This window comes from Bactrocera dorsalis, chromosome 6 (genome assembly GCF_023373825.1).
Source record: "Bactrocera dorsalis isolate Fly_Bdor chromosome 6, ASM2337382v1, whole genome shotgun sequence".
Lineage (NCBI taxonomy): Eukaryota > Metazoa > Arthropoda > Insecta > Diptera > Tephritidae > Bactrocera > Bactrocera dorsalis.
In genome coordinates, this window is record NC_064308.1 from 32527895 (window position 1) to 32543584 (window position 15690).

Below are 15690 nucleotides of genomic sequence, written 5' to 3' on the forward strand. Positions count from 1 at the left end.
GACAATAAAATGTACCAATTAGAAATTAAGGATAATTTAGAAAAGAATATTATAAGAATTGGAGACACATGTATAGGCAATATATTAATGTTTAAAGAAGCGAGCTGTAAACTTGAATATTTTAATAAACCTGATGTAATAGAAGTGCTACCAGGCACCCTTGTATTTAAGAATTTTAATTCAAATATAACCCAAAATTGTAATAAACAAAAGATAAGCCAAAAAGGCACATTTTTATTAAGGTTCGAAAATTGTGAGATAAAGATTTCTAATAGAACATATTTCAATGTAAACTTGAGGATATTTGAAACATTTGTATTACCAAATGTAATAACAAAAATAAATGATACAAACGAAATTAATAAAAAAATAAAGATGGAAGCATTGTACATAAAACAGCTTCAGCATGAAAATACGTAATTTTAAATTACTAAAGAATGGAAACAGTGTATCCTCAATAATTAGCTTAAGTTCTGATATTTTAATTGTTTTAATTATAGTAGTCACTACTGCAATTTTATTTTTTTTTATCAAAGAAAAACAAAAAATGTACATTTCGCCTAGCCCAGAAGCAGAATTTATTGAAACGTACAGAAAGGCCCGTTCCTGCAAATTACAACATCGCAGCCCAACAATAACACCGATCGCGGACGATCGAACTAAGAGGGGAAGAGTTAATACAACACCTATCAACAATTCGACAACATAACTTGCGCAACTACTACATAACTTACTGACTTAAGCAAATCGCCGCAGCAGTTTCAGTAACAACGACTTGACTTCCGGCACGCGCACCCGAAATGCTTATGTACCTTCACAAGCCAATTCCTGGAAGTGCATCACGCCACCACACTGCAGGCTAGACGGAATTTAGGTATAAAATTATGTTAAGCACTAATTTTAGTCACATTTTATGTCAATCAATAAAGTAACGCGGTCGCGCTGCCATCCATGCAGCACCGTTGTTTAAAGCGAAAACAATTTTGTTTTTTTAGCTTTCTCAACGAGAGAAAGCTTAACTCATATGTACTTATGAAAGTGCACATGCGCCCAGTTAGAACAGTGACGGTCATGTTACCTAGTGACATGCCGGTAACGCATGCCGGTTTAATTGTCACTTTTTCCTATCACGTTCTTAAGGGCGAATCAAAAAAGCTCCCAAAACTTTTGTATACATGTGATCTTTTATCACCTTCTCGCTCACATATTTTCTGCTGTACTAAAATTTCATCCTTCTTTCTCACACTTTCATTAAATTTGGAACAAATCGACAAAACTGCTTTCAGGAAAGCGTGACATTCTGCCATAGCCTTGTGGGTAAGCCCCTCGCTTGTCAATACTTCAACCTAAAGTTCGAAACTCTAAAATATAAAGATTTTTTTTTATAAAATATTTTTTTTTTATTAATTTTAATAATAAAATAATTTTGTTTAGATTTACATTATATTCATTTCCTTCATCTTTTGACATTTTTTTTAATAATATAAAAATTATTTATATACATTTTTATATATTTACTTACAAAAAATAATATATACATATACATTAGGGTGATTCAAAAAAAAAAATTTTTTTTTTTTTATTGGTACTCGGAAAAATGGGTTCCTAGACACCTCTAAGAAATCCTCACCAAATATGAGTTTTTAATTGTAACGGGAAGGTCCTCCGCCTAACGGTTTTCTATTTTTTCTTATTATCAGATAGAAAAATTTATATCTCGCTTCCTACTTAAAAAAATATCTTGTTAATTAGGTTTTGTAGGAAATTGAATGCTCTAAATTTGACTATTTTTGGAAAAATTCTTTATTTCTTATTAATTTTATAACTCAATGAAAAAAAATTATTATGAATGATGAAACACATAGTTTTGTAGGAAATTTACTGCTCATGGTGCTCTAAGAAATCCTCTCATGCACTAAATGTATTTTGCTTCATATTGAATTATTATTTTCTATACTCACCCTTTTTCCAAATAACGGGTGATTTTTTTGAGGTTAGGATTTTCATGCATTAGTATTTGACAGATCACGTGGCATTTCAGACATGGTGTCAAAGAGAAAGATGCTCAGTATGCTTTGACATTTCATCATGAATAGACTTACTAACGAGCAACGCTTGCAAATCATTGAATTTTATTACCAAAATCAGTGTTCGGTTCGAAATGTGTTTCGCGCTTTACGTCCGACAAATTTTGTTCAGCGATGAGGCTCATTTCTGGTTGAATGGCTACGTAAATAAGCAAAATTGCCGCATTTGGGGTGAAGAGCAACCAGAAGCCGTTCAAGAACTGCCCATGCATCCCGAAAAATGCACTGTTTGGTGTGGTTTGTACGCTGGTGGAATCATTGGACCGTATTTTTTCAAAGATGCTGTTGGACGCAACGTTACGGTGAATGGCGATCGCTATCGTTCGATGCTAACAAACTTTTTGTTGCCAAAAATGGAAGAACTGAACTTGGTTGACATGTGGTTTCAACAAGATGGCGCTACATGCCACACAGCTCGCGATTCTATGGCCATTTTGAGGGAAAACTTCGGACAACAATTCATCTCAAGAAATGGACCCGTAAGTTGGCCACCAAGATCATGCGATTTAACGCCTTTAGACTATTTTTTGTGGGGCTACGTCAAGTCTAAAGTCTACAGAAATAAGCCAGCAACTATTCCAGCTTTGGAAGACAACATTTCCGAAGAAATTCGGGCTATTCCGGCCGAAATGCTCGAAAAAGTTGCCCAAAATTGGACTTTCCGAATGGACCACCTAAGACGCAGCCGCGGTCAACATTTAAATGAAATTATCTTCAAAAAGTAAATGTCATGAACCAATCTAACGTTTCAAATAAAGAACCGATGAGATTTTGCAAATTTTATGCGTTTTTTTTTTAAAAAAAGTTATCAAGCTCTTAAAAAATCACCCTTTATAAGTATAATAATAGACACAAGATGTTCACAAATATTAACGAAACACAATTCTAAAAGATTTCAATATTTATTTTCAATAATTTTGCATAAATATGCACAAGCACAAATCTGCACAATTCTTTATCGACGCGTTTGTAACCGAAATTTTTTTTCTTCGAATACAATTTGTCACAACGAACAAGCAAATGTCAAATTCACGGTATCATGCTGTACGCTTTCACATCCATCGTTTTCAATACGCGGTGACAGCTAAAAAAATTGTTTGTCTTCTTTTGTTTTATTTTTGCTTAACATCTGTTGAGTGAAGAGCTTATAATATAAAACAATCAAAAGACACAATAGATTGACTTCTTACTCATTTCAAAGATTTGTTAGGGAGTGTTAGTGACAAAATTGTGTAATGTATTGTAGTTTCGGTCACGCAAGTATTGCTGGGTAATGTGCAACAAATAAAGCGCACACATATCATGATTTCAAATCATGAAGGCGTTGTGTGTACTTACATTCATATATACATACGTGTGTGCTTGCTACATGTGCATATGAATACGTAAGTTTCAAATTATGAAAAGTATAGGGGTATTCTCTTGCTCTTGCAAAACCCGGTGCACGGTGCAAGAATTGCAGATTTACAATGGCACAACAACAAACACACGCAGAAAAATATTTGCAAGGACTGTAAAATATGTCAGACCAAAACCCATGTTTATTTGCGTGCACTGTCACGCAAAAATTAAATTGCAACCCTGTTGTAGTTGCCATTTTACATAAAGACATATTACGTCGTTAAATTATTGATAAAGGTAAATTTTAATTAGATTTTATAATTTCTATTTAAATCCTAAAGTTTTGTTACAGTTTTTTTGTTAAAAATGTATGCAGAAAGTGCGCCAATTCACAATAGCCATGCACAATAGTCATTTACAATAAATTGACTGAATCAGTCGCTCATATATCACTAGATTTTGCAATGGGTGCTCTCGTGCCCTTGCATATTTCGGTGTAGTATTTTTGCAATCTGCAATCTTGCAAGAGCAAGAGAATATCCCTTATGATTTATGTACATATGTACATATATATTTGTTTGAAATTATATATCAAACTGTTTGATTTGTAAGATCAAACTTTTTAAACTCAACAAAGAATCTTTAAATTCTTACCGCTGGTGGGGGAAAAATAAAGACCTTAGTCGAGCTGAGAATATTTCATTCTAGTTTTATTTATAAATTTGGAAACCTTATATACTATTTTAAAATTCTAACTTATCTACTTAAATATATATATATTTACAGCACACCACTTGGGGTTGTTTTTAACTATACAATACAATACATGTGTGTGTGTGTGTGTGCTGTCATAGAAGTATAATTTATATTGCTTGGTTTGGGTTGTTTTCAAGTGCACATGTGCCTTTCTAATCAATTGCCCAAACCTAAGTAAATATGTATGTTTATTAGATATTTCTTGAGTGCATGCGTGTCACATATTAATGCATGCGTGCCTCATATATGTTTGTATGCTGCATATCAATGCATACATTTTTATGTGTTTATTTTATGTATATGTGTATGTATGTTCAATATATTTGAACATAGATATCTATTACTAGTGGACTGTATGATTATAATAGCTTATCTTATTTAACATTGAAATATATATAAAAGACTTAAATGTAATATTGTTGTCCGTGCTTTGGCAGCAACGAACATGTTCAATTTTGAACATTCTCCCGGGCGGCAAAAGTGACTGCTGGGAAAATGATTGCAGTTTGTAGTCGTCGTTTGGTTTTTAGCTTGTCCGTTTGTTTTAACGCAAGCTGCCATGGTATTAGTAACTCCCAAATGGTTGTTACTACATCCGCTTTTCGAACTGGATCTATTTCGGCTATTTCAATAGTTTCATTTACTTTTATGTCTCTTTTATTATAGTCCTTCTCCTTTTCTTTATCGCGTTGCTTTTCCTTCTCCACTTCAGGTTTCTTTGATGCATCGTTCCTTGTATCAATAGTTTTACGTTTGTCGTCTCTCGTCTTAGAAGTTGTGTCTCGTATCTTCTTGTCTTCATCTTTTTTTGTTTTATCGTCATCAAACTTGCTGCATTTACTGCTTCTGGATCCACCCTTGGATGTTCCTGTGTCATCCAAAGCTGCAACCGTTTTTGTACTCTTTTGCGCTGAATTCTTGCCGGTAGTATCACCTCCTACATCGGTGCATTTTTCTTTTTCATCAGGTGCCTTATCATGCAAAAGTTTTTGTTCGTCTTCACCAATAGTTATATTTACCGATTCCTCATTCGATTCGCCTGCATTATCCTCTTCCCCCTCTGGACCATCTTCAACGACTTTAATTGTGTTGTCTTCATTTGGCTCTTCATCAGGCGGTTCCAGATCCATTCTTTCATCTGTAAAAAGATAACCAGCCTCTCTACTTCCTCCGAAGAGAGGACTCTCTCGGGGAATAAAATACCTGTTAACGTCCTCTCTTCTCGTGGTAGCTCTCCAAGATTCCTTTTGCTCTTTTGTTTTGTCATTGATTTTACTTTCGTTAATTGAGGAGGTGCTTGCTTTAACCCCCTCTTTAGTTTTCTTCGTTTCTGCCAGGATCCATGGTTTTTGATTAGTTGTCGACTTCTTGTTAGCTACCATTAAGTCGTGCTCTTCTGTTGTCTCATCAACTTCAACATCTCTTTCTGCAAGATATTTTATTTCATCTTTTGCATTCTCCTCAATTCCCACAGGAGACATTTTATTGTTCACATCGTTAAATATGCCTTGCTCCTCAAAAGTAATTTCATCTACGCGCAGCTTGTCTTCTTTAGATATATTATCTACGCGAAGTTTCTTGAAGGTTATATCTTCCACGCGCAGCTTGTCAAAGGTAATGTCTTCTACGCGCGGCTTGCGAATATCATCAACGCATTGCTTTTCGATATTGTCATTAAATTGTTTGCGTACGTTATCATATCTGCGTGCCAGTAATTCCCAAGCAGTGTTGTAATTTGCACCTGATCCCGTTATCAGGTGACTAACCATTAGTCTAGCATCTCCTTGAAGACAAGATTTTAAATAGCTCATCTTTTTGGAGTTACTAATGTCCTTATTATTATGGACATACTCCTCGAAGAGCTCTTTGAATGATTGCCATTCTCGGAATTCCCCTGAGAATTTTTGCGATTCTATATTTGGTAATTCCAATTTTTTCGTTTTTATTAAGTTGATTCCCTTTTGCTCCTCCAATACACGCAAATTATTGGTGACTTCTAAAAAAAGTTCTTCTAATCCTAAAACATTACGTGGCTTGTTGTACTTCATCGCCAATTTGGCGATATCCCCCTCCATGCAGCTCCAATAGTGCTTGAGACGGTGTTCGTAATATTCGAAGTCAATTCCGTCTCTTATTTTTAGCTTTGCCTCTGCAATTGTAGATCGAATTTTTTCCGATCTTCTTTCAATTGCCTGCTCTATAACGCCTATCATTGTATCTGCGTCTTCTACGCGTAGATCGCCTTTCCTTTTTATCATGTCCGCAGTGTTCGACATTTTTAATTAATATTTTTTACTAAACTGTTCTTATTCTTTAAAAAAATCGTTGGAGGAATTTGTTTTGGTCGCCTGGTTGACCTTGCTGTGCCTCGATTCACAGCCGCTGAATATATAATTTTTTTTTTTTAAATAAACAGTTTTACACAGCGTTTAGTTTCGTACTAAACGGCTTATGTGATCATATAAATATGCGGGAATATGAACCCGTCTTACAATTTCTGTATTAATTTGCCTGTGTAAATAACAGGGCTTTTATATTGCCTATATTTACGTATATAATAGGGCTTTTACACATGTTGCCTGTATTTTATCCATACAGGTCTTACAATTTTGGCTCGAGCTACTTATCCGGCTCGAAGGACCAAATGTTTGAAATTATATATCAAACTGTTTGATTTGTAAGATCAAACTTTTTAAACTCAACAAAGAATCTTTAAATTCTTACCGCTGGTGGGGGAAAAATAAAGACCTTAGTCGAGCTGAGAATATTTCATTCTAGTTTTATTTATAAATTTGGAAACCTTATATACTATTTTAAAATTCTAACTTATCTACTTAAATATATATATATTTACAGCACACCACTTGGGGTTGTTTTTAACTATACAATACAATACAATACATGTGTGTGTGTGTGTGTGCTGTCATAGAAGTATAATTTATATTGCTTGGTTTGGGTTGTTTTCAAGTGCACATGTGCCTTTCTAATCAATTGCCCAAACCTAAGTAAATATGTATGTTTATTAGATATTTCTTGAGTGCATGCGTGTCACATATTAATGCATGCGTGCCTCATATATGTTTGTATGCTGCATATCAATGCATACATTTTTATGTGTTTATTTTATGTATATGTGTATGTATGTTCAATATATTTGAACATAGATATCTATTACTAGTGGACTGTATGATTATAATAGCTTATCTTATTTAACATTGAAATATATATAAAAGACTTAAATGTAATATTGTTGTCCGTGCTTTGGCAGCAACGAACATGTTCAATTTTGAACAATATTACTAGTTTTTTCATATATTATTATAGTATTTTACACAGATACGTATATGTATGTACATATTATACACATATGTATCAAATGTTCATACATACATACATATACTTACATGTCTACTAGGGTGGTTTTAGTGAATAGAGGTGAATTTTTTTTTCTGAAATTTGTGTGTGCTCACTTCTAGGAATGTGCCATTTAGTGTAAAAATACAATTGTAAGAGTTTCAGCTTAATCGAACTTTGCCTTCCCGTGCCGAAAGAGCCTTGAAGTTTGATAAAATGGCCATTTTTCGCGGAAAAGCGTTATTTTTCGAGTTTAACTTACGACTGATTCCACCTACCTCGGGCCCCTCCTCTGGAATATAATGTATGACGGAGTACTGCGACTCAAAGTACCGGAAAACGTACACATCATTGGGTTCGCAGACGATATCGCGGTTGTGGTAATAGCAAAACACATACACGATATACTTACGATTACCAACAAAGTAATAACGTTAATAAGCGATTGGCTCGAAACTAACGGACTGACCCTAGCGGAGAGCAAGACCGAGGCGGTACTCATTACTGGCAGAAAAGTTCGGGAAGTTGCCACGTTCAGCACAAAAGGTGTAAGCATCACTACTCAACCCGCAATTAAGTACTTAGGAATCATTCTTGATGCAAGGATGTCCTTTAAAGAACACGTAGCGTACACATGCGAAAAAGCTACAAAAGTGTGCAGAGCCTTGACCCGATTAATGCTAAATACCCGCGGGCCAAAGCAAAATAGAAGACGACTATTAGCTGGTGTATTAAAGTCAGTCGCACTGTACGGCGCCCAGATTTGGGGGAATGCCCTCGAAGTAAAATCTTATCGCCGTGGCCTCTTTTCTATATATGCCACTTGCGCGCTAAGAGTTTGCTCTGCGTTTCGCACAGTATCGGAAGATGCTGCCCTAATAATCTCGGGCCTACACCCTTTAGACCTCTTGGCGAAAGAAATTCAATGTCTTACAAATGACAGGTTACCGCATAATACACTGAAAGAAATTGCAAGGGCAGAGACGGTGAATCACTGGCAAAAACGCTGGCAAGAAAGCGAAAATGGGCGGTGGACATACCGACTGATCCCCAACGTTGAACCATGGTTAAACAGACCACACGGTGAGGTAGATTTCCACTTAACTCAAATCCTCACAGGACATGGCTGCTTCAAAGCATATTTGAAACGATTCGGACACGAAAACAACGACACATGCGGTTATTGCGGTACCGTCGAAAATGTAGAACACACATTTTTCTATTGCCCGAAATATAACCATCAGAGGCAACACTTAAAAAATGCTTTCGGTGTAGACCCAACTCCTGATAACTTGGTAGACCAAATGGTCGAATCAGTAGAGAAGTGGAAAGCTGCTTGCGAAGTGGCAGCCAGGGTAATGAAATCCCAACGTGCTAGCGAACAGCAGCGGAGAAGAGAGCGGCTAAACGAAACGAACAACCACGACCCAAACACACTAACATTGACGTGACGGGAAGGGTTGGCGACGAACAATGTAACAATGTACTGGGGTTATCAGACCAACAGAGGTGGGGCCAAGTAAATGCAACTTCTAACTGACTGCATTTGGACCATTACGTACATATGAGTGTCACTCAACCATCCTCCCGAGGTAATACTTGACGGTGGTACCGGGGGGAACGGTACAGGATGGTAGGAGGTTTAGTTCGGATTCAAGTTCCACACTTACCAGGGGTCCAGGCTTTCGATGCTTCCTCCTCCTAAAAAACAAAAAAAAAAAATTACAATAAATTTATTATCAAATGAAAGGTAATTTTGTTGAAATTAAAGTCTATTATAATACATTTTCTTTAGAAATGTAAGGTTTGGAAGATATTTAACATTTAATGGACCAAGTTCGTGTTATGTGTCTTTTTGGTGACACTCATACATGTATTTTAAATTAGAATTTTATATATTCATAAAAGGTATGAAGGCTTCGGCATGGCCGAAGACAGCCCTTCCTTACTTGTTTTTAAGTATTTTTTGACATTTTTGAGAGTTTGGCCTTGGCCTAAGACAGTGACATAATTGGGCCGTCAAATTTCTTAACTTTTCATTCCATGCAACTTTACTTTAGTATATCCTATACTTTTACTAAAATAAAGCGACAACAACAAAAGATCAGAATAACTTTCATTAACCTTTACTTTACTACTTTTTCACATTTCAACCTCACTAAACATATTTTTTCTCCAATAAGCTGGCATCTCTAGTATTATTTGGTATTGTATATTTCTGGCATCTCGTGGCTGACTTGTTGCTCATATTTACCGCTATGTATTCTGGTAGTAAGTAAAAAGTGGGGAATCCCCTATTTGATTTCGACGCTTTAAGAGAAATGTTATTTTAAAGTTTGTTGTGCTAAGTGAACAGTTCGATATTAGAAAGTGCAAGATATTACATACATAGTTATATAATTAAAATCAAATGGCTACTACCTCATCTAATGTTCATGTTCGATCTAAAACCCTAATTTATTTAATTGGGTATTCATCTCATCAAATAATCGAGAGTAAACTGCCATCTAATCATCAAGTGTTAAAGTCATTGTTTTACAACATTCGTGAAGTTGGATTACCTTTTAGTGATGCTGCAAAACTCACTCTGACGGAAGTTCTTGTGTTCTGGGAGAAAGCTAAAATACCTTATCAATTACAAAAAATGCTGTTCGCAAAGTCGAAAAATTATATAACGAATGGAGGGCACTTCAGAAGTGTTCAAGATTGAAGACAAAACGTCAAGAGGAAAAAAATCTTGCATTCACATCCAAACTGTCCGATCTTTTTAATGTAGCAGTGGAAGATGCCTTCCCCTACATAGGGTTGTGCGCTGGGTTTGGGACCCGCCACGTAAAAAAACACCCCCAATGAAAAAGCAAACACAGCCTCGGATGAGAGACCCCCCTTTTGATGACGACCATGGCAAACGAAATAAGGACTATGATTTGAGGGCATGCACCTGGAATGTCCGGTCCCTTAATTCGGAAGGTGCCGCTGCCCAGCTGGTAGATGTCCTCGTAAAGATAAAGGCTGACATCACCGCCGTCCAAGAAATGCGATGGACGGGACAAGGACAGAGACGAGTAGGTCCTTGTGACATTTACTACAGTGGCCATATAAAGGAGCGCAAGTTTGGTGTTGGATTCGTGGTGGGAGAGAGACTCCGTCGCCGAGTACTATCATTCACTCCGGAGAATGAACGTCTAGCCACAATCCGCATCAAAGCGAGGTTCTTCAACATATCGCTGATTTGCGCCCACGCCCCGACGGAAGAGAAGGACGATGTGACCAAAGATGCTTTTTATGAGTGCTTGGAGCGCACTTATGAGAGATGCCCCCGCCACGATGTCAAAATCGTGCTTGGCGACTTCAACGCCAGGATGGGCAAAGAAGGTATCTTTGGCACTACGGTCGGTAAATTCAGCCTCCACGAGGAAACATCCCCAAATGGGTTGAGGCTGATCGACTTCGCCGGGGCCCGAAATATGGTTATCTGTAGTACTAGATTCCAGCATAAGAAGATACATCAAGCTACCTGGCTGTCTCCGGATCGAAAAACCACCAACCAGATCGATCATGTTGTGATAGACGGAAGACACGTCTCCAGTGTTTTAGATGTGCGTGCGCTCCGAGGTCCTAACATCGACTCGGACCACTATCTTGTTGCAGCCAAGATTCGCACCCGCCTCTGTGCAGCAAAAAACGCACGCCAACAAACACAAGGAAGGTTCGACGTCGAGAAGCTGCAATCACAACAGACAGCCGAACGATTTTCTACTCGGCTTGCACTCCTGCTCTCTGAGAGCACTCGTCAACAACTCGGTATAAGGGAACTGTGGGACGGCATTTCAAACTCCTTACGTACAGCTGCAACCGAAACCATTGGTTTTCGGAAAGTGCAAAAGAACAGCTGGTACGATGAGGAGTGCCGTGTCGCAGCGGAGAGAAAACAGGCTGCCTACCTCGCAACGTTACGATCGACCACAACACGTGCGGGATGGGATAGATACCGAGAGTTGAAGAGGGAAGCGAGACGCATTTGCAGACAGAAGAAGAAAGAGGCCGAAATGCGTGAGTACGAACAGCTTGATAAGCTGGCCGACAGGGGTAATGCTCGAAAATTCTACGAAAAAATGCGGCGACTTACAGAAGGTTTCAAGACCGGAGCATACTCCTGTAGAACCCCCAAAGGTGATCTAGCCACCGATGCCCAGAGCATACTTAGATTATGGAGGGAACACTTCTCCATCCTGCTGAATGGCAGTGAACACATAGCACCAGGAGAAGGCGAACCCGATACCCCAATCGATGACGATGGAGCAGACGTTCCATTGCCCGACCATGACGAAGTTCGAATAGCAGTTGCCCGCCGGAAGAACAACAAAGCGGCAGGGGCAGACGGATTGCCGGCCGAGCTATTCAAACACGGCGGCGAAGAACTGATAAGGAGCATGCATCAGCTTCTTTGCAAAATATGGTCGGATGAGAGCATGCCCAACGATTGGAATTTAAGTGTGCTATGCCCAATCCATAAAAAAGGAGACCCCACAATCTGCGCCAACTACCGTGGGATTAGCCTCCTCAACATCGCGTACAAGGTTCTATCGAGCGTATTGTGTGAAAGATTAAAGCCCACCGTCAACAAACTGATTGGACCTTATCAGTGTGGCTTCAGACCTGGAAAATCAACAACCGACCAGATATTCACCATGCGCCAAATCTTGGAAAAGACCCGTGAAAGGAGAATCGACACTCACCACCTATTCGTCGATTTCAAAGCTGCTTTCGATAGCACGAAAAGGAGCTGCCTTTATGCCGCAATGTCTGAATTTGGTATCCCCGCAAAACTAATACGGCTGTGTAAACTGACGTTGAGCGGAACCAAAAGCTCCGTCAGGATCGGGAAGGACCTCTCCGAGCCGTTCGATACCAAACGAGGTTTCAGACAAGGCGACTCCCTATCGTGCGACTTTTTCAATCTGCTGCTGGAGAAAATTATTAGAGCTGCAGAACTGAACCGAGCAGGTACAATCTTTTATAAGAGTGTACAGCTGCTGGCGTATGCCGATGATATTGATATCATCGGTCTCAACACCCGCGCCGTTAGTTCTGCTTTCTCCAGACTGAACAAGGAAGCAACGCAAATGGGTCTGGCAGTGAACGAGGGCAAGACGAAATATCTCCTGTCATCAAACAAACAGTCGTCGCACTCGCGACTTGGCACTCACGTCACTGTTGACAGTCATAACTTTGAAGTTGTAGATAATTTCGTCTATTTAGGAACCAGCATTAACACCACCAACAATGTCAGCCTAGAAATCCAACGCAGGATTACTCTTGCCAACAGGTGCTACTTCGGACTGAGTAGGCAATTGAAAAGTAAAGTCCTCTCTCGACGAACAAAAACCAAACTCTATAAGTCGCTCATAATTCCCGTCCTGCTATATGGTGCAGAGGCTTGGACGATGACAACAACCGATGAGTCGACGTTGCGAGTTTTCGAGAGAAAAGTTCTGCGGAAGATTTATGGTCCTTTGCGCGTTGGCCACGGCGAATACCGCATCCGATGGAACGATGAGCTGTACGAGATATACGACGACATCGACATAGTTCAGCGAATTAAAAGACAGCGGCTACGCTGGCTAGGTCATGTTGTCCGGATGGATGAAAACACTCCAGCTCTGAAAGTATTCGACGCAGTACCCGCCGCGGGAAGCAGAGGAAGAGGAAGACCTCCACTCCGGTGGAAGGACCAAGTGGAGAAGGACCTGGCCTCGCTTGGAATATCCAATTGGCGCCACGTAGCGAAGAGAAGAAACGATTGGCGCGCTGTTGTTGACTCGGCTATAATCGCGTAAGCGGTGTCTACGCCAGTAAAGAAGAAGAAGAAGAAGAAGTGGAAGATGCCATTTCAAAAATGTCTAATCAGGAAGATATTAAATTTTTGTCATATCAGAGAATGAAAGGACGTCCAGGCCATATGGAAGGTATCGATGTGAATACAGCTCTAGCTGAACAAAGAAGAGAAGCAAAAGCAGAAGAGTGGCGATGGCGACAGATTTCACCAGTAAGCGCTGGTAAGTTTATAGTATAGTTGCCCAATTTTACTTAAAAACTAGATACTCAAACCCATACTTAAATAGGTAATAAAATGCTGGCTCTTAGAAGCTATAGCCTTTATTCGTTCCTATTTGTTACCAACATCAACAGTATTTTTCTCCCAAAATCCATACATTTTCTTTCGTTTTTTCATTGCAACAGAAAATGTACGAGACATCTCATTGTCTTCTGAATCAGAAGTGGAAGAAATCACCTCGGATGAAGTATTTACCGATGATGAAAAAGCCAGCAAAGCGGAGACAGCGAGTAAAAAAAGGAAATACAGTCGTGGTTATAAAGAAGTAATGACGGAAAAATTATCAATTTTGCTAGATAGGTGCAAAATTTCTGATAGAAATGCTGTGCGAATAATTTTCGCAACAGCTGAAAGTCTGGGCTGTAATGTCGAGGAATTTGCACTTAGTAGAAGTGCTTTAAGAAAACGCAGAATATCCTTTCGAAGTCAACGGGCCCAGAAAATCAAGACGAGGTTTAAAAACTTAGACTTAGAGGGTATTGTTGTTCATTGGGATGGAAAACTTTTAGCAAACCTTTTTCAGAAAGAATGTGCTGAACGGTTGGCAGCCTTGGTAAGCAAAGGAGACTGTGAACAACAACAACTACTGGGGGTCCCAGAATTAGAAAATTCCACAGGCGCCAGTCAGGCAGAAGCTGTTAGCGGTAGTCTAAAAGAATGGGATATTGGCGATAAAATTGTTGGTATGTGTTTTGATACGACGGCTTCCAACACAGGACGAATGAAAGGCGCATGCACCTTGTTAGAAAAACAGCTAGGTAAAAGTTTGTTGTACTTAGCCTGCCGCCATCACATTTTAGAAGTCGTTTTACGGTCAGTATTTGAGTACAAAATGGGATCAACGACTGCTCCCCAACGTGACATTTTTAGAAGATTTCAAATACATTGGCCTAACATAGATCAGTCTAAATACATTGAAGGGGTATAGGATGATTCGGTAAAGAAGTCAGTGAAAGAGTTCGAAAAAGAGGTTTCGGAATTTCTTCTCTTTCAGTTAACTGAAAAACAGCCGAGGGATGATTACTTAGAACTTATTAAGTTATGTTTAATATTTTTAGGAAAAGTCCCTTCTCACGATGTTTCGTTTAACACTCCTGGTGCTTATTATTACGCCCGTTGGATGGCAAAAGCCATTTACTCTCTGAAAATGTTCATTTTTAGAGAACAGTTTTTTATGACCGAAGGGGAGTTCAGTTCACTAAAAGCTATTTGTTTATTTATTGTTAATTTGTATGTGAAGATGTGGTGTCAAGCTTCAAATGCAATAAGTGCACCTAGTAATGATTTACAATTTGTTCAAAATGTAATTAAGTACAGACGTATTGATAAAGGTGTATCAGAAAAGGTATTGGGAAAATATTTACTTCACCTGTGGTATCTGAACCCGGAACTGATTTGCCTTAGCTTATTTGACAAAAATGTTTCAAATGAAATAAAAAGAAAAATGGCAAAAGAGATTTTATCGTACAGAAATTTAACAGAAGAAGAAAGTCTTCAAGGATAATGAGGGTGCAAGTTTCTGAAAATGAAGCTGTAAGCCTATTTAAAAATATTTCACTTCAGAACTTTGTTTCGGATCAAAGCCTGGCCTCTTTCGAATATTTCGAAGTCAAAACTGATTTTTTGACCGAGGACCCCAAGAAATGGTCCGAAAATAAAGACTTTTTGAAACTTCAAAGTTTTGTTAGGAGTATGAAGGTAGTAAACGACACGGCAGAGAGAGGGGTTAAGTTAATTCAAGACTTCAATAATATTCTTACAAAAGATGAGGAGCAAAAACAATTCGTGGTAGCGGATTGTCGTCGGCTTTACCCTGATACTTCCAAAAGTACCCTTTCTCTACCCTTATCTGATGAATGATATTGGAAACAATAATATATAAATAAATTGATAAATTTTTTATAATTTTTGTTTTTAGTATGAATTCTCTTTTCTATATGTTTATTATACTCTCGCAACAAAAATGCTAAGGAGAGTATTATAGTTTTGTTCACATAACGGTTGTTTGTAAGTCCTAAAACTAAAAGAGTCAGA

The 15690-nt window shown here is 38.4% G+C and overlaps 1 protein-coding gene across 1 annotated transcript; it reads left to right on the forward strand.

The window, feature by feature from the left end:
* Window positions 1-13437: 13437 nt before the first annotated feature.
* Window positions 13438-14584, forward strand: LOC125779392 (uncharacterized). Its single transcript, XM_049460735.1, has 2 exons — window positions 13438-13597; window positions 13782-14584. The coding sequence occupies exons 1-2, from the start codon at window positions 13438-13440 to the stop codon at window positions 14582-14584; spliced, it is 963 nt and encodes a 320-aa protein (XP_049316692.1).
* Window positions 14585-15690: the final 1106 nt, after the last annotated feature.

Coding starts and splice junctions, on each gene's coding strand:
- LOC125779392 (XM_049460735.1), top strand. CDS start 13,438: ATGTCTAATCAGGAAGATATTAAATTTTTGTCATATCAGAGAATGAAA. Junction 13,598..13,781: donor GATTTCACCAGTAAGCGCTG/GTAAGTTTATAG, acceptor TCATTGCAACAG/AAAATGTACGAGACATCTCA.